At 34.4% G+C, this 24,907-nt stretch overlaps 2 protein-coding genes across 3 annotated transcripts in view; one reads left to right on the top strand and one right to left on the bottom strand.

Moving 5' to 3' along the window:
* Positions 1–7,087, bottom strand: part of LOC128557189 (multiple epidermal growth factor-like domains protein 10) — a 48,950-nt gene extending 41,863 nt beyond the window's left edge. For both annotated transcript variants that reach the window (XM_053544171.1, XM_053544172.1), the window contains exon 1: positions 6,931–7,087. In XM_053544171.1, coding sequence (XP_053400146.1) covers positions 6,931–6,997 — 67 coding nt within the window. In that variant the 5' untranslated portion in view covers positions 6,998–7,087. The remainder of the gene's footprint in view (positions 1–6,930) is intronic.
* Positions 7,088–16,452: 9,365 nt separating this feature from the next.
* Positions 16,453–24,480, top strand: LOC128557394 (receptor-type tyrosine-protein phosphatase mu-like). The gene is made up of 8 exons (XM_053544733.1): positions 16,453–16,531; positions 17,617–17,789; positions 19,527–19,677; positions 20,452–20,525; positions 21,080–21,277; positions 21,525–21,647; positions 21,870–22,015; positions 24,330–24,480. The coding sequence occupies exons 1-8, from the start codon at positions 16,453–16,455 to the stop codon at positions 24,478–24,480; spliced, it is 1,095 nt and encodes a 364-aa protein (XP_053400708.1).
* Positions 24,481–24,907: the final 427 nt, after the last annotated feature.

Raw genomic sequence — 24,907 nt, 5'->3', positions numbered from 1 at the left:
AAGTTTCTGCCATGGCAACTTTGCCATGGCAAGATTCTGCCATGGCAACTTTGCCATGGCAAGATTTTACCATGGTGAGTTTGCCATGGCAAGATTTTGCCATGGCAATTAATTTATTTTTTCAAATATTTTAAAGGAAGTTTGATAATTTTAATGATTATGAAATACAATACTGGCAGGAAAAGAGAAAATTTTAGATTTCTTGTGTTGGCACATTTAAATCAGCAAGCACAGAATCTTGCTACATAGATTGTTTCACCATTACTGGGATAAATGCTGGTTGATTTTCAGCGGCAAGAAGGAGTTTTTTACATCCTTGTTTTAATGAATGAAAATGTATGAAATATATTTCTAATATTACATAACGGTCATCGTGTGCCATATATTTTTTTCTATTTAGAAAAATACAAATATTACAGAACATATCTATTCATCAAATAAGTAAGTTTCTTTCGTTTATGAAAAACGATATTAGTTATCATCATAGTATCTTGATCTTTGATGTTATATATGACTCGAGAATTTTAGCAGGCTTGGATAATCTAAGCCGCGCAAAAATAGAAAAAAAAATATCCGAACAAAACTGTTTAGCGCTTTAAATTTTTTTTATATACTTGATCTGCATTGAGGTACTTAAGCATTCAAGACATCATACAGCGATTTTAATGACGAATAGACAAAATGTGTATCAGATTTTCCCTTGCACATAGGTTTGTGCAACATATGCTATGTTACAAAAATAAGCATTTTGCAAAACCCGTAGAAAGTCACACACCAGCGGAACCGGTTATAGGTTCGATGCCCGGTCGCGTCATACCAAAGACGTAAAAATGGTATTAGAAGCTTCCTCACTTGGCGCTCAAGACGGTAGTCTTAGGACTTGTCAGTCCGGTGTCAGTATAATGTTACTGGGTGAGTTAACATATCACGTTTTAACGGAGTGATATTCTAGTGAGGCAGCACTATGGAATTGGGCGTTGTGCACTGTGCTACATTTTTGTTTAATTTTTCATAAAAAGGTGATTTAACTATGTCCAAACTAATGCATTGGTAGAAATATATTGTTTCATATGGATAACTCAGTTGTTTATTTTAATTTGCCTTGGCAATTAAGTTATTTTTAAAGGAAGTTCGATAATTTTAGTGATTATGAAATACAATACAAGAGGAACAGAGAAAATTTAATATTTCCTATGTTGGCACATTTAAATCGACAAGCACAGAATCTTGCTACAAAGATTATCTCGCCATTGTTGGGATAAATGCTAATGTTAATTTTCAGTGGCAAGGAGTAGTTTTTTACTTCCTTGTTTTAATGAATAAAAATTGATGAAATGTAATTGTAATATTATATAACGGTGATCATATGACATATATTTTTCTGTTTAAAACAATACATATATTTCTCGAATTACACATATAAAAAGTAAGTTACTTTCGTTTAATATGAAATACGATAGTAGTTATTATCACAGTATCTTAATCTTTGATGTTATATATGACTCGAGAATTTTAGCAGGCTTGGATAATCTTAGCCGCGCAAAAATAGAAAAAAATATCCGAACAAAAATGTTTAGCGCTTTAAAGTTTTTTTTTATATATTCTTGATCTGCATTGAGGTACTTACGCATTCTAGACATAATTGTGAATACAGCGATTTTTAATGACGAATAGGAAGAATGTGTATCAGATTTTCCCTTGTACATAGGTTTGTGCAACATATGCTATGTTACAAAAATGAGCATTTTGCAAAACCCGTAGAAAGTCACACACCAGCGAAACCGGTTATAGGTTCGATGCTCGGTCGCGTCATACCAAAGACGCACAAATGGTACTAGAAGTTTCCTCTCTTGGCGCTCAAGACGGTAGTCCTAGGACTTGTCAGCCCGGTGTCAGTATAATGTTACTGGGTGGGGTATCATATCACATTTTAAGGCGTGATAGTTAGGTAGCACTAAAGTTGGGCATTGTGCTCACTGCTACAGGTAGACACCGTAGTTTATATAACTGTAAATCTTTTGAAAAAGACGTTAAACCTGAACACACACTTAATTCAGAGATACGCACCGGTGCCAGATAGCTAGCATTTATTGGGAATCAAAACCTGTCAGGCAGGCGAATTTTAAGTGCATCGCTACAAAGGCAGTTTTATTTATATAAACATATTATGAAATGACAATATTTAAACACAGAAACTATTTTGCGGAAAGATAGATTTGTTTGTTTTGGGTTTAACGCGGTTTTCAACAGTATTTCAATCATGTAACGGCTGGCAGTTAACCTAGCCAGTGTTGCTGGATTCTGTATCGGTACAAACCTGTTCTCCGCAAGTACCTGCCAACTTCCCCACATGAAAAAGAGGTGGAGGACTAATGATTTCAGATACAACTTCTTTTATCAAATCATCACGGAGAACATTCGCCCAGCCCGAGGATCGAACCTACGACCCCGCGATTCGTAGACCGAAGCTCTCCCTACTGACTAAGCTAAACGGGCGGGTATGCGGAAAGATAGAGCTCCTCAATTTTAATCACTAATGATTAATCAGATTTTAGATATGGCCGGGTTATTATCATTATTATTATTATTATTATTATCATTGTTATAATTATTATTGTAAACACGTTCAAATGCGCTTTACATATAGAAATGCAGCCACACAGGGCGCGAAATTCATCCTCTACTTCAGACTCTGAGCGGCCTGACCACAGGGACAGAATGAGATAAAGACCCAGAAGTGTTAGAGAGAACATATTTAGATAAGGTATGTCCGGCTAACTTAACCCATCTCTTTGCGGTTATAAATTCTGCTATTTAAGGTGTCCAGTGTATAACACTGATTCACGCAAAGCCGTCTCTCCCGGGAAGAACCAGTACAGGCCTCTTAGTTAGGTGGGAGACACTCCAGAGCATCTCAAAAACTTCCAATGCCTGGAATGGAACTCGAACCCTGGACCTCTTGATTGACAGTCAAGCGTGTTACCGCTAGACCACCGGTCCGCCTAGAGCTGGACATAATTTCAGACTGAAATAAAACGAAGGTTATAATTACGTCACAAGTTGGACTATCAGACTGAAATAAAAATGAAAGGAATAGTCACGTTAGAAAGTGGACTGGTTATTCCCTACCTAGCGGGTAAAGATATTATGCAGGTAGTAGATCGCCTTCATATTTTCTTATCCTTTCCTAAGTTACAACATATTCACTGTATGACTATGTATCAATGTATATGTTGCCTATTTGGGAATAAATATGTTTAAACTAAGAGAGAAAAGCTACAAGTCAGCATTTGTGACGCCATATTTCGCGTCATATTACGAAGTGATAGTGTATGAGTGAGTTTAACTAGACGGCGTGGATTGTAGCATCCATTTCCACTACCGTCCAAGAACAGGCTCAATCAATTTTATGAAGAGATATATATCAGAAAAACTGTATGCCTATAAACGAAAGTAGGGTGTTTATTCTGCGGACCGCTATCTGAAATGCGGCGATATGAGGGTACCTGACTTCATTTAAAGGCCTAGATTTTGGCAGTTGGCCAAGGGATTTTTGTCTTCACCGGCACAGTTGGGGGCTAATGACCATCACAGTATGGCTCCAATAAACAAGGGTCATTGTTTATTGGAGAGTCAGTCTACCTGACAAGTGTATCTATTAGTGAGAAAGAGAAACAAAGTAATTCTGTAATAATTGATAACTTTTAAAGTTATTGAATTTTTTTTTGACATTTCTATGTAAAGAAAAATATTTGTTGATCAAACACAATAATAAAATAATCAGAAACTTATTTTCACAATAATGAGATAATCAGAAAGTTAAAGAAACATGCAAGTTTTTATTGTATACGGAAAACGTTTTATCGGTCTTTTCTATTTGAAAATTACACTGCTGACGTATCATGTTAATAAATAAAAATGACTATATTTCATAACATATAATGCAACATTTTAAGTAAATTGTTTTCGGAGCGCCTGTGACAGCCGTAGAAAACAGAGAACTTTATTTCCAATCAATATCTGTTTGCATGTTTATCGCTTATTAACTCCTTTTTATTAGTGGACTAGGGGTGATCAGGTAATTTATTACAGCGGAAGCACTGCGTCTATGTTAACAGCCAAATTCCCGAATATTTTTAATTAAATACAGATGTTGTCAGATACAGTCAGTATGAAAATAGAAATATTTTATTTAAACATGCTTACTCTTTACGTTATTTGACAAATGTACCTGAATGCAGATGAAGAATATAAAAAAAAAACTTTAAAGCGCTAAACATTTTTGTTGGAATATTTATTTTTCTATTTTTGCGCGGCTTAGATTATCCAAGCCTGCTAAAATTCTCGAGTCATATATAACATCAAAGACCAGGATACTATGATAATAACTAATATTATATTTCATAAACGAAAGAAACTTACTTATTTGATGAATAGATATGTTCTGTAATTTAAGTAATATTTGTATTGTTCTAAATAGAAAAATATATGGCACACGGTCACTGTTATGTAATATTACAAAAACATTTCATACATTCTCATTCATTAAAACAAGGAAGTAAAAAAATACTTGCTGAAAATCAATCAGCATTTACCCCAGTAATGGTGAAACAATCTATGTAGCAAGATTCTGTTCTTGCTGATTTAAATGTGCCAAGAAATCTAAAATCTTCTCTGTTTCTGTCAGTATTGTATTTCATAATCACTAAAATTATCAAACTTCCTTTAAAATATTTGAATTTTTTTTTACTATGGTAAAATTTTGCCATGGCAGAATCTTGCCATGGCAAAGTTGCCATGGCAGAAACTTGCCATGGCAAAATTGCCTTGGCAGAAACTTGCCATGGCAAAATTGCCATGGCAGAATCTTGCCATGGCAAAATTGCCATGGCCAGTTTTTGCCATGGCAAAATAAAAAAAAACTGAGTTATCGATATGAAACAACATATTTCTACCAATACATTCGTTTGAAAATAGTTAAAATCACTTTTTAAGAAAAATATAAAAAAAATTGCCATGGCAAAACCGCTTTTGCCATGGCAAATGTAATTTTCTCGTACTGATTAACAAAAAACTAGTAATGATATCATATCAAAACATACTAACTTTAAAATAGGTGGATTAATGTAACAATTTAAGGCAATTTTCATTTTTGTAAAGCGCGTATAAATATGGGCTGAAATTGCCAAATACCGGCGTGGCAAAAAGAAACCGGCGGCTATTTTTTACGGATTTGAAAATTCATCCGCCCCTGAAACATATGAACGAAAAAATACGGCAGCCATATTGAATTCAACTCCGACAATGTTTTTGATTTTCTGATATTCTTGTAAAAAAAATAACAATGAAATAATTTCTTACCTGCGTAAAAATCAAAAATCATCCTCTTGAATAAACCAGAACATGCTTTATTTCCATATTACAGTATACAATATTTGACTCAGACAACTACATGTCCAAAGCGCTGAAAATTTCACTTCCAGTTCCAGACTTTAAAGTTTTTAAAATAACTAAATTTACACTGATCCAAGAATTATAATTCACTGATTCAAGAATAATTATTAACACAAACACTTTTGCTAATACTTAATAAAATGTGCAAGTCTTAAATAAGGCATAAATAAAGAATAAGTATATCATACATTGTCAAGTGCATTGTAAACCTTTTCAAGAATTGATCCATGTAAACATTGTGATGTCATGATGAACGTTTCACAATGACGTCATTCAGTGCTATTGTCTGTGTAATAAAATTAGAGACAACCATATTCAAGGAAATTTGTTGAGATTACAGTTGTGCAACATCGAAACTGGACTCTGTAATAAAATTCAATCTGGAAGGAAACTGATGTAAAAGCTAGTCCGTCAATATGGGAGGAGCTTAATTTTGATATCAGGTCAATGACCTGATAACAAAATAAAATATCAGGCAAGTGATATCAGGCACTTTGCATAGTAGTTGCATGATAAATTTCCGAAAGTGTTCATGAAATGCTTCCAATGATACTTTAAAATTTCATTGCGTTCCCCTGAACACTTATTAAGCAGATTCCAGTAGTCTTTCGGTTTGCTATGTTGAAGGTTTTCAATTCTTAACGATGTTCTCATGGAAGTTCTTCAATTTTGTTTTGAGTATATTTTTTATAAGACTTGTTATAATCTTTTAACTCATTAAGGTTATTTTGTGAACGAAACTGTCTAAATTTACGCTTAGAAAGATGACAAGCTTTCTGCTTTCCTCTGCAGTCAGAGTCAAACCAAGGTTTGTTAGCTACCTTCTGTTTTACAAGCTTTCTCTGTTTACTTTTAAATACATTGCTGTTTTCAGCTGCATCAGTAAGTATTTTGCCTGTTGTCAATGTAATATTGTTAATAAAGTCTAATTTACAATTACTTTTATCCTTATATTTATCAATATCATAACAGAGATCACGTACAATATCAAGATCAATATTACTCAAAATTACATTTCCTTTATCAGCATCCAAAGTTGGCACAACAGAATTATTACCAACAAAATCAGGTACATCATCTTCTTCTACAACAAATGGAGTATTTGAAACTTCAAGTGTAAAAGCAACTGTGTTGTAGATAATACTGGATCAAATGGTATGATTTAAAAATATCTTATGTAAAGAAAATGTTCAGGTGACAGTAATACATAGTCTACTAGGCTAACACCTTTACATGTAGTTTCACCAATAAATGCATCATTACCAGTTATACCATTGGCGATGATTTACGGATGCATGCTATGAGCGACCCCAATAGAGCTAATAATAAGCAAACTGAAAATTGTATGTCGTTTGTAATTCGAACCGTGGACTAACAAAAATTACAATGTAGTTTACAATTTGAATCGGGAGCTGCAGACCAACGCCTATAGATGTTCTTAATGATTCATATATAACAGTTGTATTAAATACTTGCCTAAGCCGGAACTGCAGCATGCTAAAGCAAGTAAAAATCCATAAATTCTAATGTAAATCACTTCCATGACTTTTATTTAACATTAATGTGCAGTATTAATTTTGCGAAAGAGGAAGTTTTCATATTCACTTTATATCATCACGTCATTTTATTGACAAAAAATATATATAAACTTAACATACACGGAAGTAACTTGAAAATATATCTTTGCGAAGGTTTATATATTATGTTAAACCGTTTGAAAAATATAACCCGACTATTTGCGTAGCTAGATTGTCTACATGCTTTATTTTGTCTATTTATTATGTGTACTATTTATTTTAGTTTATTTTGTTTTCTGCTAAAAAGCTATGGGAGATGGCAAGGTATTATAGCTGCTGTCCAAACTGGAACATGGCACTACTGATGTTTCTTCAGAAAGACATGAAATCCGTAGATCTTACTGATGAGATGTATTTGCTTATAAAAAAAAAACATTAGTAAAATCAATTACATACCTCAAAATGGTAACTTTTTATTAAAGACCTAGATCCACTACAATATAAGTGTCCCCCCCACACCCCACAAATCAAATAAACAACTTCCGTCTTATCTGCTCCTTATCAGAGATTATGTAACAGTAGCTTATTAGAGGGCAATTATAACAGCAGGGGTCCCCACTAGACCATGAAGATGTGTGCATTGGGGTTGGAAGGAAATTATTATCTGTCAGTGAATATAGAATAATAATAATATTTATTCATTTTATTGTTGTCATTATTACTATTATTGTCATTATTATTAATATATTAGTAATAATTACAGTATTATTATACTGTTGTTTAGATTATTATAGATAAATAATAATAATGTCATTATTATTATCATCATTATTATTATTATTACGTTTTGTTTTTTATACTATTATAAATTATAATACTAATAATAATAATAAGATACAGGTAATGGTGAAAACAATAATATATTGTATTTGCAAACAATATCTGCAAATATCATAATAATGAAAAAGGTCATAGCTGCGAAAGTGATACAAATGTACCATTATATCAAAACACAACACTTTTCTCTTATAAATGTAATCACTATTACTGGTATATAATATGACAGGATAAAATCAAATTATTATGTTTCATCTAAGTATGTTGAATATTTTTCAATTTTTATATTAAGTTGCATAAAAACACACCTGGGAACTTATTATTCCGATTCTAACACGACATTCTAGTATCAACAGTGTTAGAAAAAATGGAAACTACTTTTTACGACCGTGTTACGTACCAGAATCGGATGACGTCACTGCACGCGAGTGGTTTATCGCAGAATAACGCGAGATAGTTTTTGCTCTATATTTATGAAGGTTATTTGCTGGTCGTGTTAGAATGAACAATAAACATTTTTTCTTCTAATAAAGAAATGCCAAAAATATATATAATTTTAAACGTTATCACGTTTCTTAAATAAAAGTTTGATAATAAGATACTCTGTTTCCTTTTCTCACTTATTGATACAGGTATAAGGTAGACTGACTGACCCCTGTTTATTTGAACCATACTGTGAGAGTCATTAGCCCCCAACTGTGCTAATGAAGACAAAAATCCCTTGGCTCACTGCCAAGATCCAGGCCTTTGATATTAACCGTCGAATAATTACGGCTGTTCCCAGCTGTACTAATCTGTCTTTTGGTTGGCGGATTTTTGCCCTTCGCCAAGGGGGTATTTTTTGTCAAGTAAAGAAGGACACAGGAAATCAATCTATATGTGATGCCTTGTTCCGAAACAGATTTGAAGATATACCGAGACACCTGCATGTTTGTGACGGTAACATTTGGTCCGAATGAAAAACTAGCCAATGTAAGGCTCAAAGGTAAATTGTGATGGACAAATCGGTTAGATTTGCCAACCGATTAGTCGGCATAATCGGACAAGCCTACCGATTCGATTAATCGGATATAATCGGATAATCGGTTACTGTAGTTGCCTATCTGTAAGTTCACCCAACAGTGTATGTTTTATGTCATTACTTACAAAATGAACCACACAGACATCAAATACCCTATATCTATTGTTTTCCTTCATAAACACGAGTAAGTTAACAGCATAAAAGTAAAATATTTGTAAAGATAGTAAACTTCAAATCAGGTACTCGTCTTAATTTGACCAGGGACTTATCCAGTGATATTGTGTTATTAAATTAAAATTATCTGAAGCACAAACAAGAGTGCCAGAATGTCACAATATACGCCCGTCACAGCAAATTTCTTTACATTAGCACCTGTATTTGCAAATGGAATTTTAATTTTGTGGTTGTTTAGTAATTATTGTAATTATTTTGTTTTTCTAAATCCACAGAAAAATTCCTGACCAGGTAGAGATACCTTAAAATACACATAAAATTTGAAAGAAACATCTATGTTGTACCACAGAAAAGTGGTCTTGGTTTTTCCCTACGGTCAATTATAAAAATATTACAATATAAGTTATTTATAGTAATAACTAAGGGAAGTTAATCTTTAAAAAAAATCCCCAAAAATTGTAAAATAGAAAAAGTGGAAACACCACAGGTCGCTCAACATGACAAAAACGAAAATGTTGCAGGCTCGGTTTGATTGAGCCTGTTCATGGACGGTAGTGGAAATGCATGCTACCGTCCATGCCCTCTAGCCCCGGGTTGAGCAGAACTCAACATTTGCACATGCTACAAGTACAAAAATCAATTTAGAAACATCCGCAGATGTATTCATAAGGCGGTGCACACGGAACCTTCAATGATACACTAGCGTGTAATTCTATGAAAATCGGCGTATGGTCCCTCTGTTAAAATAATGGGTATGCCCTAAACGAGAAAACAATGGGCAGAACTAAACAAACTGGAATTTAGGAAGGGGATCTGAGGTTATGTAGCCTGCATATCACAGGAACTGCCAAAAAACAAAATTAAAAAGCAGGCACCGTATCCAAAGGGTGATTATACAATACCCAAAAATATGAAAGCGGGAGTATTGGAACCACCCAGGCCGAAATGTTCAAGCTGATAAACTGAAGAGTACCAGTAACACGACATAAAAGTCGTGCTGAACGATCTGAGAAGATCGAAATATAACAGCCCTGATTGAATGTACGGGGAGACATTTTACGGTCGCCACACAGCACAAACAACGCTGCTGTGATAATAAAATAGAAAAAGTGGAAACTCCACAGGTCGCTCAACATGACAAAAACGAAAGTATGTTAGTCCACACTTACAAAAATGTAAGTCCACACAAAAATCCTTACCAGGTAGAGAAAGGTCAAAATACACCTCAAAATTGGATGTAACATGCATGTTGTACTACGGAATTCCCTACGACTAATAAAGAAAAAGTTACAATACAAGCTATTTATAGTAACAACAAATGGGAGTAATTCTAAAGAAGGGACCTGCGCATGACACTTTGTCTCATGATGTGTACAATTGTGCCAAGCTATATCAAAATCCCTCCATGCATGAAGAAGAAATGCTCTGGACAAAGATTTCATTCTTGTATCCTTTGACCTCTAAGTGTAACCTTGACCCTAGACCTAGGAACCTGGTTCTTGCGTTTGACACTCCGCCTCATGATGGTGAACAATTGTGCCAAGTTACATCAAAATCCCTCCATGCATGAAGAAGATATTCTCCGGACAAAGTCATTCTTGAATTTGATCTTCGATCTCTAAGTGTGACCTTGACCTTAGACATAGGAACCTGGTTCTTGCGCATGACACTCCGTCTCATGATGTTGAACAACTGTGCCAAGTGTCCTTCAAATCCCTCCATGCATGAAGAAAATATGCTCAAGACAAAGTCATTCTTGAATTTGACATTTGATCTCTAAGTGTGACCTTGACCTAAGATCTAGGGACCTGGTTCTTGTGCATGACACTCCGTCTCATGATGGTGAATAACCGTGCCAAGTTTCATCAAAAAACCCCATGCATGAAGAATATATGCTCCGAATAAAGTCTGTAAACGCCGCCCGCCCAAACGGGCGTATAAAAAAATATTAACGATTTATCAATTCTTAGTTAACGACTGGAATGATTTCAATCCCACAAAATCAAACATTAGAATACCTTTGCTAATATGCTTGCGCAAGTCTTACGAAATGCTATGCATACTGCCATACTAATGTCAAGGGTTTAGGCTGTTGGTTTTCCCGGCTTAACCTTGTAAAAGCCATATTTCTTCTGGGTGATCATAGATGACCTCAATTTCTTTCGAGACTTTGGAGGAAGCCATTTTTACATAGAGTTGTTTACCCTGGCTTTATTGCCCCAAAGAACCGTAAATACCAGAAAGAAAAAGGTCATAAACAACTAAATTATCCGTTTAGGGCGCCAAGTAAATAATCGGTCAGGGAAAAGTGAAGTCGGTGATCGCGCTCATAAATGCAACGCCGACGATTATTCGATTGTCGCCGATTGTCGCCCCATCACTAATAAATAGTGAGTGTTAAAACACGGTTTTGCTATAAGTTATTTCGATTCTGTTATATCTTTTATTGTAAAATATAGATAAAATATAATAGAACTGTTTATTGGCGCATGTAAGGCGCCAAATGGTAGGTCGTCACGCTCCTTTGTTTATACACGCCAGTACCGGAAATGGTAATACGTCTTGCGGAATAGTCCATTAGGGCACAAATGATAGCGAATTATTCTGCACAGCTAATAACCAACTCTCTCTCTCTCTCTGTGTAAATTAGTTAAGACAGTTATGCTATGTGACATTTCATTTTAAACATTTTTTAAGTAAAATATTTGATCAAATTTGAAAGCGCTATTTCTCGATGGGAACATGGCGCTAAATATCATGTTGACGTGACGTCAACATAATATCGTTAAGATGATTGAAGCTAGAATCTTAAATAATTGAAGTGTAAATGTTAAAGATTCAATGGCTATTTGACGTTTAGAAATTTGAACATCACCCAATCATAGGAAGAAAGAGCTGTTTACATGAAAATTGAACAACTTATCAAATATGTTTATTATTCTCAACCCCGATTGTCAATTTACTGATGGTTCCTTGAATTTCCGAAAAGGGACCACATTAAGTGGCCGCACTTCTAAACAGTTCAGTGCCATTTTCAAAGAAATGTTAGGTGCTTTTGCAAAAAGGTCCCAGTGCTGATATTTCGAATTATTAGGTCAAACATCATTTTAAGACATTTTCAAGGTTGATTTTTATTTCTTTACAAATGGATTTACTTTTTAAAGGAGAACAACCTTTTGAGAATATTCTAAATACTGGACAGTATGGGACAACGGTAAACCATGTACTGAACATTGTCAACTAGATTGTCGTTAAAGATGTTCGTTTACAATCAATTGTAAGAATTTCATTTTACGGTTTATAAATTCTCTTTATATGGAATAAGCATGTCTATTTCATGGTGTCATTATGCACACTTGTTTACAATATATGGATTCGAATACTGTAAAATTAATTAATTTCGTGGGCATGAAATTTCGTGGTTTTGGTCAAAACGACAATTTCGTGGGGATGTGAATTCGTGGATTTCAACATCTGAACATAAAATGAATGGGAATTTTACTTGTTCGTTGGGATTATATTTCGTGGATTGAGTAAACCATGAAATCAACGAAAATTAGTCCCCCACGAACATTAATGATTTCACATTACTATGGAAGCTAACGAACATTTTGATATATAACATGCCTTTTGCTTTTTTCATTGACAACTAAGTGAGTGAGGCTCAAACCCACATCGGTGAGGGGCAAGTGATTTCATGTCAACGACCTTACCCACTCGGCCTCGGAGGCCCCACAAATTATTTTTTAGAACTTACACTTCGTCCAAAAATGACTTCATTCTGAATTCATAAAGTTTATACTTGCGACTGAAACAGGTAGTTTATTGCAATGTTAAAAGGTAACAACAGCTGCAGCAAGAGATAGCTTGCTTAACTATTTTAATGTTGAATAGTGAAATAGGACACATGTGAGAAAGCTGGAGCTATCACCGGAGTACATAATGGCTTCAATGCTGATGACGATCTTCGTCAATATTTAAAGCTTTGTGTCAAATGTTTATAGTGATAATAGAGATTTGGTGACGTGTATCAAAACGTTAATTAAGTATAAAAGTGACATAACTCATGGTAGGTTTCTGCAATGTATCATAATATGTAACTAATAATATAGAACGACTTAAGTTAAGTTAATCAAATCCCTTTAGTAATAACTTAGATTGAGCAAAAGTGCATCTTTAATCTGAATTTCTACTCAAAACACAAAGGTCTCAATTTGTGACCTGCACATTTGACCTTCCTACCAAGTTCATGCTCTGGGCATAAAATATGAAGGATTGATTTGACCTTGACATTTGACCAGCAGAATTGATTCATGCACTCTGAACATCGTCTCATTATCATCTACCAATATATCAAGATTAGGGTCAATATCTTGAATAGTTAATTAGTATTGATCTGAACACAAAATTTAGTTGACCTCTGAGCGGTATTTGTGACCTTGATCAATGACCAACCTACCTTGTTCATGTGCTCTGCTCGTCTCAACTACCTAGATGCCATGTCTGGAGTCAAAACCTTGAATAGGTATTTGGTTATGCTCCGAACATGAAATAATAGGGCCAAATTTGACTTTTAAGCTCCATTTGTGACCTTGACCTTTGACCTACCGAACTGGTTAATGTTCTTTGCACGTTTAATCATCGTCATCTCCAGATTAAGATCAATACCTTGAAATATTGAGTTGTGCTCCAGTTCAGAAATATGATGGACAACCGCACGCGCCATCACATAATACGTCCGTATTAACAATATAATTGTAGTATATCTGTAAAATGTTATAACGCAAAGTTTGGATTAAAATTTTTATATGTATAAAAATCTACAGTTGTTAATTGCTCTATAAATATAACAAGAGCATCGCCTGCAAGTGATATTGCTCGTTTGTAACTGCTGGATAATATGAAAGAAAAGAGTAGTGGTTTCTGCCCTTCTTACTCATCTTAATTGATGACAAAACACGTTTGAAGTTTCAAAGCTTGTAAGCATTCAAGAAAAGTGAATTTAAACAAAGCAAGGACCAAATGGTCCTAGGTCACCCACCTGAGGAACATCTGGAATAATTTTGCTGAAAGAGAGACTGAAGAAACTGTTCTCTATCGTTTCCGTATAGAAAGAAAGAGTAAGGAATCATTCCGGCTGCTGCATCCTTAACTCCTGAACCTTTAACCAATTGATCTTAAAACAAAACTATCATTCTGATCATTTTTTTTGAAGATCCAGAGGAAAATGCAGCCTCTAATTTTCCATACACAAGGCATTTCTTAGATTTGATCAGGTGACCTACATTTTGACCCCAGATAATATTAATTCGAACCTGACCTAGATTTCATCGAGGCAATCATCCCAATCATATTCAATGAAGATTCAGTGAAAAATGTAGCCTCTAATTGTCCATACAAAAGGACACCAGATGACCTACATTCAAACCTGACCTAAAATTGAAAAAGACAAACAATCAAGTTCCACGAATATCCAGTGAAAAATGCAGCCCCTATTGCATAAATGAGGTTTTTTCTTTGATTCGACAAGGTGACCTAGTTTTATAACCCCAGATAACCCATATTCGAACTTGACCAACAGTTTATCAAGGCAAAACATTTTGATAAAATTTCATGAAGATTCAGTATGCCTAACTAAACTTAAGGAACCAGCGTGGGAGCCATCTGGTCTAGTCGCGTAATGGCTGCCAGGTATTTGAACACTAATTTTTCACTTGGCATGGCAACAGAGGTCTAAATTGAAGCTAGTTTCTGTTTAAATTTCATTGTGGATGTATTTTTGACATTTTGGTAGGAAAAATGGGAGAGCAGGTTGTATTTGGTGAAGTGAAGCTCAATTTTAGTACGAGTAGTACCTCCAGGTCACAGCAGTTAAGGAGAAAAGTTGACCTAAACGCAAAACAACCAAGAAATCTGATATCCAAAAGGGGCCATAATTTATTGCAAAAATCAGGATGGAGTCATGTTTCTTGCTGTACAGAGTCAGCTATTGATGGTGAACAAGTGTTGCAAGTTTTAAAGCAATAGTTACGATAGTTTAGTAGAAAAGCTGACTTAAACACAAAACTTTACCAGGCAACGCCAACGCCAACAACACCAACGCTGACGACGATCAAGTGATGACAATAACTCATCATTTTGTTTTTCAAAAAATCAGATGAGGTTAAAAAAACCTTTGACATCTAATTATGTCCTTGACCTTTGAGACAGGGTCTGGGTGTTGCACATGACAAGTCAAGTTATAGGGAATATTTGTGACAAGTAATATTCAAATCTCTATATACTGAGTTATTGCCTGGACAAGAATAAAACCCTCTTGACCTTTGACCTCAATGGTGACCTTGATCTTTAAAAAAGGGGTCGGTCTGGGTGTTGTGCATGACATGTCGGCTAATTATGGAGTATATTTGTGCCAAGTAATATTAAAATCCCATTATGGACAGGAAAAAAGAAACGGTTTACATTTAACAGTGTGATCTTGACATACAAGCTAGAGGTCTGGATTTTTTCACATTCAGGGGAAAAAATTCTTGACTTTTGACCAAGTGTGACCTTGACATTAAGGCTAGGGTTCTGAGTGTTGGCATGACACGTCGTCCGATTATGGGGATTTTTTGCAAAGTAATATAATTGTAATGCTTTGATGAACGTCAAAGTTCTGTACCGGACACGAAACACATCCTGTTCATGCCATGTTAACATTTGATTGCCACGTGTGACCTTGACCTTAAAGCTAAGAGTCTTGTAGTTGTGCATGAAACATCTGATTATGGGTACATTAAAAAAATCTATGTCAAGTAATATAAAAAATATATGCAATAAAAAGGTACATTGCATCTTGTGTGCTCAGGTAGTATTTTAGGTATAAAGGTGGTTTGTACAGGGAATTCGATATACATACATTTGTTTAAACCCATCTCTCTGTAATTGATACATATCCAATATTACGATTACAAATTTTAAGCATGTTAAAACTTAGCTGAATTTCAAACACTGTGATATACATGCATGTACACTATCTCTTCAATGATATAGAAACTACACCTTTGATAACTTAACAAAAACTGTACATGGATTTATATTTCTGTGAATTTTGTTGTTAAACCTGTTTCAATCCACAGCCGGGCAAGTGCTTGTTTTTCTTCATACCTTGCAATGAATTTAGTTATGCACTGACTTTGACTAAATGATCACTGCTTCCCTATAATGTTATAAGGGAAAATTATTGTAGATTACTGACGAAATAATTTATAGTAAACCGTGTTTTAACACTTTTTATACATGATGGGCGGTTATACGTCAGGTGTAATTTTTTTACTAGGACGCAGTCCGCGTGAATTATTTCGTACGAGGTATGACCGCCTGAGTGTATAAATAGTGTTAAAACACAGTTTTACTAAAAATTATTTCGATTCATATATATCTTTTATTGTAAAAGTTCAATAGAATATGATAGAACTGTTTATTGGCACATGTATGGGACCAAATGGTTGGTCGTCACGCTCCTTTGTTTATACTCTCCAAGATGGTAAAACGTCTTGCGGAATAGTACCATTAGGTTGCAAATGACAGCTAATAAACAACTCTCTCTGTGTGTAAATTAATTAAATCAGATATACTATGTGTTATTTTGTTTTCAACATGATTTTAAGCAATTTTTGATAAATATTGATTGCGCTATTTTTCGATGCATACATGGTGCTAAATACGCCGACGTGACATCAACATTATATCGTTGTGATGATCAAATCTCTAATACATAATAAGGAAACTACATCTCTCCATAAATACTATTATTGAAAATAACAAAAGTGCAAAACAGTCATAATATAAGCCCGTCTATGACATTTGAAATACTCTATATACTCTAGTCAGTTTTCTAAAATTTGACTACAAAAATGAACAGACACGTGAACAGACACAATCAAACCGAGTCTACCAGTATTTTGCATGGTTGCATTCTATGATTTTGTTAACTTTCACAACAGCAATCATGAATAGTCGTGTAGCAGCCGTTAAAACTCTCCCCGTACTTGCATTCAGTGTTGCCTTTCGAATCATGAAGTCTAATCAATATCTATGTAATTGAATTCCGCGTAAGCCGGTGCTAGCGGGCGTAATGGGCGTAGCGCTATCCATTACCTCAATCAAACCGAGTCTGCAGTTACTTTGCTTGGTTGAATTCTGTGCTTCTAAAGCGTCTTCTTATAGTTTTTATTATTTTTTGCAAAACAGAAAAGTCATATTCAAAGACAACAGCAACCCATAAATCACTACATGTGAAATAGCGCACATAAAAATATATGCTATTTCAGGCCAACGAAGCATGCGTATAACTGATAACCACATATAAACACAAAGTTAACTCACAGACATTAACACGTAAAAATACTACATTTAGTCTTTGCAAAAAGACGGAAAATAAAGCAATGACCGAAAGTTAAGCAAGATGTGCACACCAGACATTCGATAGTATATGCAAAGTATTCATTGGATTGACGTATGTTAGCGTTATTAACCTAAGTTTGAAGTTTTAAATAATGAATGATGAAGATATGTGAAACAAAAACGTCCAGAAATTATAATTCAGTATTATAGCTCCTTTTAATTCAGGCGAAATACAATATTTACGAGGTTATTGTAATTTCAGTGCAGGAGTTGGGCGTACTGGAACATTCATTGCGTTAGACATACTGTATGACCAAGGCACAGACAAGGGTTCCATTGATGTATTCAAGTGTGTTGATGAACTGAGGCAACGGAGAGTAAACATGGTTCAAACCAAGGTAAGGATAATTGCCCTCTATCGTATTGTAATTTCGGTAACGATCCTGAGTTTAAATGTCATGGGCATTATAACAGGAAACATTAAATATTATTGGTTTCGGATTGAAATATGCAGATGAAGGATTTATAATAAACAGCGAAATGCAGATGAAGGATTTATAATACATAAATGAAACATTTGTAAATTATTATTTTTGTAGTATATATTGTATTATGGACTAAAGTTTGTTTACAAATTTAAGGTATAACCATCATTTAACTTACGTTGACAAAAATAACAAACAATATTTGTATTGTACCTAGTAGTATCATTAAGTTCATTTATATGACCTTAATTCCTGTATCTTATTAAGAATATATAACCATGTACATGTTTTGCATTATGAAAATCTCTTGCTTCCAAAGTTATGAATAAATATTTGTTTATTTGTAATGTTCATGTATTTAGTCAAAACAGCAAAATTTACGAAGCTTTACCATCGAAACCTATACATACAGATTACTTTCACAGTTTCTACAATGACCTCAAAGAGATTGATCAAAGGACAAGGAAGACAAAGCTGTTGTTACAGTATGAAGTATGTTTCAAATATATTTGGATGTGTGTATTATGTTGCCAAGCTTTAGTTATTAAGTTTTTAAATACGAATTTCAAATTCTAACATATTATGATAAGACATTTATGTTATTGAGTTTATTGATGTTTTAATGTCGCAGAGCACTGGCGCCAGACCAGAAAGAAAATGCCATTGTACATGTTATACCCCTAGGTATTCTATAAGAACCATGGTCATGAAGGGGAAAATATACTAACCCGTTTCAATCGCGCATTTCACACCTAAAGCACGCAGTTCGGTAAATATGTACTATGGATATCAAACAAGTGGTAATTTATCTTCCATTGTGTACCGGTCACATTTCTTCAATACTTCTTATCTTACAAAAACAACGCGTAGTTTATAGGTGTTTCAACGTTACACAAAAAACTTGCTTGACCTTCCCTGGTGAAGTTCCGTTCTAGATTACAAAACCATTCTGATAGGCTGTTGTGAAAATGTATGTCAATCGTCATTTTACTACACGAGTTCACTGATTTCATTCATTATTTCGAGTTTTAGTGTAAAATTGTGATTTTTTAATTCTGTTTTTGTTTGTTTACGTTTCGCCTAACATGTGCACACTGCTGTGACCTCTAGACTGGATGTTCATTAGGGAAGGTCACGCAAGTTTTTTCCGTAACGTTGACGAAAGCATAAAATATGTTGATAATCTCAGCAATATGGAATATTGAGAAAATGTGACTTGTGCACGTTAGAAGATAAATTATCGCTTGTTCAATATACTAGGTACCCATTCACCGAAATGCGCGTTTAAGTTGAGAAATGTACGATTGAAATGGGTTAGTATATTTTCCCGTTCATGACGATGGTTCTTATAGAATACCTAGGGGTAGGGTATAACATGTACAGAGGCATTTTCTTTCTGGTCTGGCACCAGTGTCTTAGAGCAGCATTTCTGTGTCATTTCATTCAACTGAATATTATATCAGTCATTTAGAGGGTGGCTCGGTAAAACTTTTGAAGTAAGGATAAATGTGAGGTTTGTTAAAGCTGGGTTTTTTTTGCCATCCTGTAGTTTAAAAGATGTGTGTTTTCTGTGTTTAGTCGTTACAATAATAACATACAGGATTAACCTTTCATAAATGACCGTAAATGAAGTAATACTAATGCTTGAAGAGATATACTACATGCTTGCCTGTTTCAATATTTCTGACCTTAATGAGCAACTCGGGAACTGTCAGTGAGAAGAATTCGGAGGATGATATCTATACAACAGCAAAGAAGACGGACAACAAAAGCAAAAATAGATATGACAATATTCTTGCACGTAAATATGTCTGAGTTGACTTCCGTATTAATTTAGTAGTATAATATATATGGTGGCGCGAAAGGTTAAAGTGACACGTATATATTGTTACATTTATTTGCTTTTAGCAATGTTTATTATAAGGATTTATTGACGTGAAGAAATGATAGTGACTAATACCGTAACTCAAGTCTGATATCTCTTTTCCATGATTGATACATCCTCATATTGACTGATCATTAATGGCAACTGTTGTTTTATTATTAACCTAAATTAAATACGATTTACGTTTAGTGAAATCTCTTTGGTATGTCTGCATTTTCAAAGGTCAGTATGTGTTTTGGCTCCATCCTCGAATCAGGATAACTTATTATCACTAGACGTGTAACTTTGTTAAGACAAATGGGAATCACTATTTATATCGATGTAATCGCAGTGTACAAATGTGACTGATTAATTAACGTATTACTGTTATATTCATGCATTTCATACTGTTAATATTCTATCAAATTGTTCAGGTATTGTTTTTCGTCTTAACATTGTAAATATTTTCATATTTGACCGTTTTCTCAGAATTCCAAGCAGGCATTATACACATCGATTACACAAAACACGTCGTATTTGAAGCTGTATTCAAACAAATTATATTGAAACAAGAAAACACGATCCCACTATTCCTGTTATTTTGGATATTTCTTTAAATTTTATAATGATTACTGAAGTTTTACAGGTTGCAACAATTATATGCAATATTTCTAAGACCATATTCTCATATGCGTATCTAAATATCTTCAGCAAACGAGTTCCGACCATTTCTGCTGACACAAGTGCCTGGATGCCCAGACTATATCAATGCTGTTTTTATTCCGGTAAGAAAGAAGTGTAAATAACTATCGGAGGCATTAATGATTCCGTTTCAGATTAATAATGTCAAGTGATAAATTTGTAGCACCGTACCAATTTATTTAATATTTTCTTCGGTTTTAATTCATTGCGATACAGCTTTATGTCATATGGCTTTGTATGTTTAAGGAAGAGTCAATGTGTCAGGTCGGGCAAATTCGGGTACTTGTAAGCAACACATAATACCAGTCTATCCTCGTATAAAATTTCAAACCGCATAAAAAAATTTTGAGACGAAAACCTTAAACCACACGGCAATTACGCCCTTATCAAATCAGTCTAATTATTAACAGTAAGTTAGAAATACTGTATGCGAATAAGTAGGTTCAGCGGTATGAATTCACCTTTAAGCTGGTTATGAAAAATGTTACTACGGATGACAACTATTGGCAACAAGGAATGAACCATTTGCAAAGCACACGTGTTGCATTATATCTCGTGTGTTATATACATATCAATTACCCGATGATCCAAGCAATATGAATATCAATGGATTTTAAAAATATGACTATTCCCTTAGGGTTACCTTAACAAGTTTGGCTACATTTTGACACAGACAGCACTGACGTCTACAGCTGTCGATTGTTGTCGACTAGTGTACGAGCAGGAGGTCAAGATCATTGTCACATTTCAAGAAGATGGCGATGATGATGTAAATATTCTCCTAACACATACTATTCCAGATTATTTAGATATGTCTAGTTACCTGTTTATACTGGTACAAATAAAAATCAACAAATAAATTCAATCTCTGCTTTATTATTGTAACACATTCTTATTGAAAAATAAAACAGATATTTCTAATTTTGAAACAAATTCTATTTAAGTAAGTGCCTTATCTCAAATTTGGCTTTTTGCAGACAGGTTTGTATAACCAACCGAATAATATAAAACTCTGCTTTCAATCTTGTTCTACAACTATACCACGTTATTTCACTTTTAATCAGTTACACGTTTATACTTAGATCGGAATATATTTACCGGAGAAAGGATCTGTTAAGCTTGGGCCATTTGGTATGACATTTGTTGCAGATGAAAACAAGAGGGATTACATTAGACGTGGTTACCAGTTGACATTTCAGTCAGAGGTATGTTTTGACAATACCGGAAATCCTTTGCATCAGAACAGATATATCTGATTAACATTTTAGAAAAATTAGAACATCGCTTAAGTAGTATACTTCGTTTTCCAATAAACAGTAATTCAAAAAGTGGCTTTACATTTGTGGTGCATTTTCAAATGAATGACGCTACAAATTGTCAAAAAATGTGTTTATATTATCTATTAATTTTGAAATATCTGTTTTCAGAAACGTTCAGTTACTCAGCTAATGTTCAAGGAATGGCCACCGTCTAGTTTGACACCATCAGATCCAAGCAAAATGTTATATTTTCTTGAAGAAGTAGAAACACTGCAGAGACAAAACGACGATAAACCAATACTAGCCCAGTGTCTGTAAGTTCTTAATTTCATTAAAAGATGTTTTCATGACTGTTTGCGTATGAAAACACCAGTGATATGTAAGTATTTTCTATTCTGTAATGCGAAAAGACGTGCTTCATTGGTTGCCACCTAAAGCGTGTATCTGGTAAACGAATAGAAGGGGAATCAAAATTGAGAATTTTAATACCTATCAAGAAAACTTGACTTATTTACACAGGTTTATAATTGCTATATATTTCTTATAAAGGGCTAAAAACTCAATAACGGACATATTATATGTTTTCACACCTGTAAATTAATTGCTTTTTGCTATTTTTGTTCATTTAGAATTGATAAGCCTTTGCTACAGGACACCGAAGGTAAACTGCCTTTTAATTATAATGCTTTATGTGAACGGTCACTTGCACGAATTGTTCCATAGTGTATTGGTTCAGTGTGGTAGGAAATAAAAACTGTAAACAGATTCTGTGGAAGCATATAATGCAATCAGACCAAACAATAGCAAACTCGGTTTGATAGTCTGTTCATGAGAGGTACTGGGAAGTGCAACATCTCTTCTGCGCCCTAGCACTGGCTTAAGCGGGTATTGAATGGACTCCATGGTTGTATTGCCGAGGCAACCGGGTTCGATTCTACCGTATTCTGAAACACAATACGACTGTATCATGCTTGCCTGCGCTATGCTTTTTTAGCTCACCTGTCACATAGTGACAAGGTGAGCTTTTGTGATCACCCTTCGTCCGTCGTCGGTGCGTCCGTCCGTGCGTGCGTGCGTGCGTCAACAATTTCTTGTCTGCACGATAGTGGTTTCATTTATGATTTTATTTTAACCAAACTTGCACACAACTTGTATCACCATAAGTTCTCGGTTCCTTTCTTGAACTGGCCAGATCCCATTATGGGTTTCAGAGTTATGGCCCCTGAAAGGGCCAAAATTAGCTATTTTGACCTTGTCTGCACAATAGCAGCTTTATGTATGATTTGATTTTTACCAAACTGGCACGAAACTTGTATCACCATAAGATCTTGGTTCGTTTCTTGAACTGGCAAGATTCCATTATGGGTTCCAGAGTTATGGCTCCTGAAAGGGCCAGAATTAGATATTTTGACCTTGTCTGCACAATAGCAGCTTCATTTATGATTTTATTTTAACCAAACTTGCACACAGCTTGTATCACCATAAGATCTTGGTTCGTTTCTCGAACTGGTGAGATTCCTTTATGGGTTCTAGAGTTTTGGCCAATGAAAGGGCCAAAATTAGCTATTTTGACCTTGTCTGCACAATAGCAGCTTCATTTACGATTTGAATTTAATCAAACTTACACAAAACTTGTGTCACTATAAGATCTTGGTTCGTTTCTTGAACCGGCTAGATCCCATAATAAGTTCCAGAGTTAGGGCCCCTGAAAGGTCCAAAATTAGCTATTTTGACCTTGTTTGCACAATAGCAGCTTCACTTATGATTTGATTTTAACCAAACTTGCACACAACTTGTATCACCACAAGGTCTTGGTTCCTTATTTTTGAACTGGCCAAATTCCATCATGGGTTCCAGAGTTATGGCCCCTTAAAGGTCCAAAATTGGCTATTTTGGCTTTTGCAGCCATATAGAGACTTCATTTATGGTTTTATTTGATACAAACTTCCAAAATATCTTCAACAACAATAAATTTTAGATTCCGTGACAAGTCAGATCCAATCGTAGGTTCCAGAGTTATTTAATATCTGATTACCTCCCCTGATTGTAATCAAAATGGATTTATATCAGTAAGTACTTATAGGACTTATTTGAAATTTCATAATTGTCATTAGTTGGACTGAGACAATCAGGGTAGATAACTATGGACTGATTTTATGTCAAATTACCTCCCTTTATTTCAAATTAAAATGGGTATATCTCCGTAACTAATGAAGATACTGATCTGAAAGTTCATTTATGTCAACAGATTTATTTGGCAGAGCCTTCTTTTGTTCACTTACAATATTTTTTTTTAATTACTTCCCTTTTATGTTACTATAAATAGCTTATTTTTAGTAACTTTTTTATTATTGGCCGTAGGGAAAAACCGAGACCACTTTTCTGTGGTACAACATGGATGGTACCTCCAATTTTTAGTGCATTTTGACATATCTATACCGTGTAAGAATTGTTTTTTTTCTTTTTGGTTAAATTTCTTCCCTTTGTTGTTCCTGTCCTTTGGACTTAAATATTTTTACTGAAGACCGTCTTGTCCTCAAGTGCAATGATAACAGGTGAGCGATATAGGGCCATCATGGCCCTCTTGTTAACATATTTGTCTTTAAAATCATTTTTATGTTACTATAGAAAAGATGCTCAACGAAGCGGTTTGATAGTTGTACTGATGGATATTTTGGAGCGTTTGCGATTCGATAAGGAAGTTTCAATCTCGCTTGTGATACGTCAGCTGAAAATCAGACGTCAACAGATCATTCCAAACTTTTGGAGTAAATCATAGTTATCATAGAACAAATTTCAATGAATAAAGTTCTTGGATTTTTTATATTGATAATGATAAGCATATGATCATTTTCTTTCAAAGTTTTAATATATTCATTATCATGTTTTATCTGTGTTCTTGAAGGTAACACGACGTCAGAATATAAACTTTATTATTAGATTTATTTAAAACCAAGAATATGTTGCATCCTTGTAAACTTCATGATGCAATAAGGTATTAGCATAAGAACATTAGCATAATTTTAACAGTTTCTTTCACTTTAAATTGTAACTTACATAAAATTTGTAAGATGCTTTTGAAAAATAGGATTACATCAACTAAACTGATAGAAGACTTGATTTCATTGAGTCAGTTATTAGGGGTTATCAAAATAACACATCTAAAGCCCTCTAGCAATAGCTTAACCTCAGCACTATTATCAAAT

This window comes from Mercenaria mercenaria, chromosome 5 (genome assembly GCF_021730395.1).
Source record: "Mercenaria mercenaria strain notata chromosome 5, MADL_Memer_1, whole genome shotgun sequence".
In the NCBI taxonomy this organism is placed as follows: domain Eukaryota; kingdom Metazoa; phylum Mollusca; class Bivalvia; order Venerida; family Veneridae; genus Mercenaria; species Mercenaria mercenaria.
This window is presented reverse-complemented; position numbering and strand designations above follow the sequence as displayed.

Bases quoted from the DNA above. Each gene is read 5' to 3' on its own strand.
- LOC128557394 (XM_053544733.1), top strand. From the start codon at position 16,453: ATGATAGAACTGTTTATTGGCACATGTATGGGACCAAATGGTTGGTCG. The intron at 21,648-21,869 runs GTATGTTTTGAC...ATCTGTTTTCAG, and splicing joins AGTTGACATTTCAGTCAGAG to AAACGTTCAGTTACTCAGCT. The intron at 22,016-24,329 runs GTAAGTTCTTAA...ATGTTACTATAG, and splicing joins CCAATACTAGCCCAGTGTCT to AAAAGATGCTCAACGAAGCG.